At 39.6% G+C, this 4,498-nt stretch overlaps 1 protein-coding gene across 1 annotated transcript; it reads left to right on the forward strand.

Moving 5' to 3' along the window:
- Window positions 1–3,227, forward strand: LOC149564788 (G-type lectin S-receptor-like serine/threonine-protein kinase SD2-5). Its single transcript, XM_089818374.1, has one exon. The coding sequence runs from the start codon at window positions 456–458 to the stop codon at window positions 2,979–2,981; it is 2,526 nt and encodes an 841-aa protein (XP_089674500.1). The 5' UTR covers window positions 1–455; the 3' UTR covers window positions 2,982–3,227.
- The last annotated feature ends 1,271 nt before the right edge of the window (window positions 3,228–4,498 follow it).

A 4,498-nucleotide genomic window follows, 5' to 3' on the forward strand; every position in this document is an offset into this window, starting at 1 on the left:
GAGGTTGGAATTATATGTCTAAACTTATTTACCTATAATTCTTTACCAAGATAACCAGTGCTGGAGTTTGCAGTCAAAAGCCAGCTTCGAACGCATCAATAAATTGCATGGCTGCATTCAAAGTCAAATTTGGATTTAGTGATTCGCAACTTGCTCTTCGAGGTGAGTGGCTTTCCCTTCCTGCCACTTGCTGTCGGCAAATTAGACGGAATTGCTCGTCTTTCTTCCACTTGAAATTGTTTGTTGCGCGCACATCGAGATCTAAGTCGACCAAAAATATTGAAAAAGAAAAGGATTCTTTCTCTCTGGTCATGGATTGACATTTGGGCGTTTAAAGATTAATCATCCGAGTTTACAAAACCACCGACGAGTTATGTGACCTATGTTAATTCCCATGGCTTTTTCTATAATATTCACAAGAAATACTTCATTAAAGCAAGCTGAGCAGTAAACTCATGGCCTGCTACTTCCCTATCTGGCTGCCTTTAGCGCTAGTCATAGGTTGCTCTATCATATCTCAATATCTCAATGCTACTGCTCAAGCTCAAATCTCTTCAATCATCTATCCAAATTCTACTGCTTGTTTCGGAAGTCCCCAACAAAACATTTTGCAGAGCCAAAATGGGAGGTTCGCACTGAAATTCTCCAAACTCGGCAACAAAAGGCTGTACCTTGTCATAGCCTGCATTCAATACAACGAGACAATCATATGGGCAGCCAATAGAAACACACCCATTAATGGAAACCCTTGTCTAAAGCTGGGAGCCCACGCTGACCTAGACCTACTAGATCTGAATGGGAATGTATTCTGGTCTGCCAATGTGAGCCAAGTAGACCATATAGAGTTACTAGACTCTGGGAATCTGGCGCTGAAAAACATTGGGAACAAGACCTTGTGGGCTAGTTTTGATCACCTCACTGATACCATCATTCAAGGAGGGTATTTAGGGCCAGGGAAAACTCTAATCTCGTATAAGTCCTCTGATGACCTATCAGAAGGACCCTACAAGCTCAAGATGGAGCCAGGGGGTGTTGTTCTTTACGGAAGCTTCCCGACTCCTCTCCCTTATGGAGTATGGACATACAATCCATCGGGTATTGGATCCTCAAGTTTTGTCAAATATGCATTGCAAACTTCCTGCAATAACACCGTGTTGCAGTATGGGTCAAGAGGGGAGGTCATTAGCCTTGAACAAGAAGATGGCTCTGTGAGTATTGAGTGTAAGCAAGAAACACAAGGCCGGAGTTCCAGCTCAAGACAGATTGTTGTTGGGGATCCGATTGGGAATGATTTTTTCCGGTTCTTGAGAATGGATGGGGATGGAAATGTGAGGACGTATAGTCAGTCGAGCACTAAATTGGTTTTTGATTTGGATATGTTCTCTATATTCTTTCAAGATGTTTGTAAACTCCCTAATATTTGTGGTTCCCTTGGCATCTGCAGCTCCAAAGGAAATTGTGAATGCTATGATGAAGTTGTCTTCAATCAATTTCAATCCAACATTGGATGCATACCAAGAAAAAATCCTGTATGTGGAGCTTCAAATCAGTTTTTGGAGCTTGAGGGAGTTGATTATTTTGCAAATGGATACATTAATCCAGGCTCATCTAGCCTTGAACAATGCAAACAATTGTGCCTCTCAAATTGCTCTTGTGCTGCTGCATTCTTTTGGAATAATTCCCAGGCTTGTTTTCATTATCAAGACGTCAAATCCTTGAGGCGTGTTTCAGATCAGAGCATTCTGGCATTTATCAAGGTTGGCCCAGGTTCGTTCAAGGAAATCGATAACAAACACAAGAGAAACAGAATAGTTTTGGCTGCCGCCATAGCAGGAATCTGCATCATAATCATTATTTTTTCAATTTTGGGTTTCCTTGTATGGAGATGCAAAATGAAGAAATCAGTGGAACCCAAGACTGAGGAAGATCAATTTCTCGAGAATTTGCCCGGTTTGCCACCAAGATTTTCATATAGAGAGATGGAAGAGGCCACGGATGGGTTCAGTAGGCAGCTTGGAGCTGGGGGTTTTGGAGCTGTTTTTGAAGGAAAACTTCCAGATGGGAGAAAAGTTGCAGTGAAGAAGCTTGGCAATGCAGATCAGGGACATTTACAATTTCGCGCTGAGGTTGCAACCTTGGGAAGCATCAACCATGTAAATCTAGTACGGCTCCATGGTTTTTGTGCAGATGGCACACACAGATTATTAGTATATGAGTACATGAGCAATGTTTCACTTGATCGTTGGTTGTTTCAAAGGACTTCTGGTGATTCTTATTCAGTGCTAGATTGGAAACAGAGATATAAGATCATTCAGGATACAGCTCAGGGATTGGCATTTTTGCATGAAAAATCAAGGGATAGAATCCTTCATTTGGATGTGAAGCCTCAGAACATTCTATTGGATGAGAACTTTAGAGCTAAACTTGCAGACTTTGGATTAGCCAAGTTAATGGATAGATCTCAAAGTCGTGCTTTTACGCATGTCAGAGGTACTCCTGGGTATTTAGCCCCTGAATGGTTGCTGCACGCATCTGCAACAGATAAGAGTGATGTATACAGTTTTGGAATGGTTTTGTTGGAAATCATCAGTGGAAGGAAAAATTTGGACTTATCCATGCCTGAAGAAGTACAATTTTTTCCTTGCTGGGCAATTAAGATGATTGAAGAAGGAAAAATCATGGAGGTGATTGATCCAAAACTGGGGGTCCTGGTTGGCAGTGAGTGCGAACAAACTGAAAGAGTGATCAAACTTGCATTTTGGTGCATTCAAGAGAATGAACGCGAAAGACCTTCAATGAATCAAGTGATGCTGATGCTGGAAGGACACATCAAAGTTGAAAATCCACCACTTTCCCTGCCATTTTTATCAAGAACTCGAGCTAGAATCTCTGCATATATGTTAGAGTGGCAAGCCCCTTCAGCATCAGAGGCCACATCAAGCAATGCTGCCACTTTGTCCATGTCTCTCTCAGCAAGATGATATCCAAGCTCTCAAGTATATATTTCAAATTTGCAAATTTTTTGGTATCAATCTTCTGCCATAATATCAGAGTACCATGTCAACACTAGAAGCTTAATGTTATAATCAACCGGTGATTCAAAAGAGGATCAAGTTGTATTCCGTGCTGAAATTGCACAAAAATGTTCACTTTCTTTCATTTATCTTCTTCAAATCTTCTAATTTTGATATTCCATATTTATATAAGGAAACAAAACTTTGGTTCCATTTCTTGATTGACACACAGAATAACATGAATTGACATGATGATTTAGTTCGAATAATAACTTCCATTCTTATTTAGAAATCTTTCACTTAATTTCTCACTTCTACTTATAGAATGTAGTTAACGTAGTCCACAGAATATCACTCTTTACAAGACACTATTGAAAACTGTTCTGCAACTCATGCCTGTTCAAAATGCTTAGAAGAACCCAAAAAAAACCCATTAAAGAGATTTATAAAAGCAACAGCACATCATCTAGGAGTGAAAACCAACAACAAGAAGCTGTTTAGGTCATCCATTTTTTTTCATATCAACAGGCCTAAATAATATTTATACAAAATAAGGAGATTTATGCCCATCATAACTTGGAGAAGTGCCTGGCAATGGGATGAAATTGTATGGGGCAAAGTGAAGAAAAATGAGCATTTGGTCATTGTGTTTTCTGATTCTTAAGTAGAATGGATATGGGATATATAATGGATATTTTCCACACTAATTGTTAGATAGGCAGTTGGGCACTTCGGATATGAAAATATGGTAGCCCAATGGGTTTTACAGCATGCTTTATGTAATCAACTTCTCTGTACTAGATAGGTACAGCATCCGAAACAGAGGCTGAGATATAGGAAATTAGCTAAAGCAAGATAGGATGCTCATATAGAGTTAGGCATGATGGCGTGCATCTCCACTATCACCAGTAGTGATAACTCCATTAATATTGTCCTGTATACACTACTTAGCCATTGATTATTCCCATTAAATGTCCTATGTATTTATGTTATCAGTAACAAAATGACTAATTTATTGTGTATGTCTTCTTGACGAGGTCAACTCTCATACTTTCTTATGGGTATAGATTGAGATGATGGGAAATTCATGTGATGAATGTGAGCAAAACTTGGTTCAAGTCTGATCTTATAAGGGCTATCATTTGTTATCAGGGAACTTTGGAGGAATTGCTTACTTTCAAGGACTAGAACTTTGTTCACCAAAGGAAGCTGCATTACTCTCGAACTCCTGGCGTTTTTCTTAGGGATTTTAGTCCTACGGATTCAAGAGATGTTTTTGAATAGGAAATCAAATTGTAGTGCTTGATGCTGAAATTATTGTTGTATATTCCCAAGATGCTTGTTTTTGTTCCCTTTAGGGGCTCTGATATGCCAAATTAGTGCCTTGGGGAGGCTGGGACCTCAAAGCTTTACTTCAGCTTCACCTTTTCCGTTTATAGCACTTCAGATTACTCGGGGTTTTCATGATTTGCAATGGGAGGGAC

The sequence above is a fragment of the Cupressus sempervirens genome, chromosome 3 (assembly GCF_028749045.1).
Source record: "Cupressus sempervirens isolate cs-2001-9-10 chromosome 3, ASM2874904v1, whole genome shotgun sequence".
Taxonomy (NCBI): Eukaryota; Viridiplantae; Streptophyta; class Pinopsida; order Cupressales; family Cupressaceae; genus Cupressus; species Cupressus sempervirens.

Coding starts and splice junctions, on each gene's coding strand:
- LOC149564788 (XM_089818374.1), top strand. CDS start 456: ATGGCCTGCTACTTCCCTATCTGGCTGCCTTTAGCGCTAGTCATAGGT.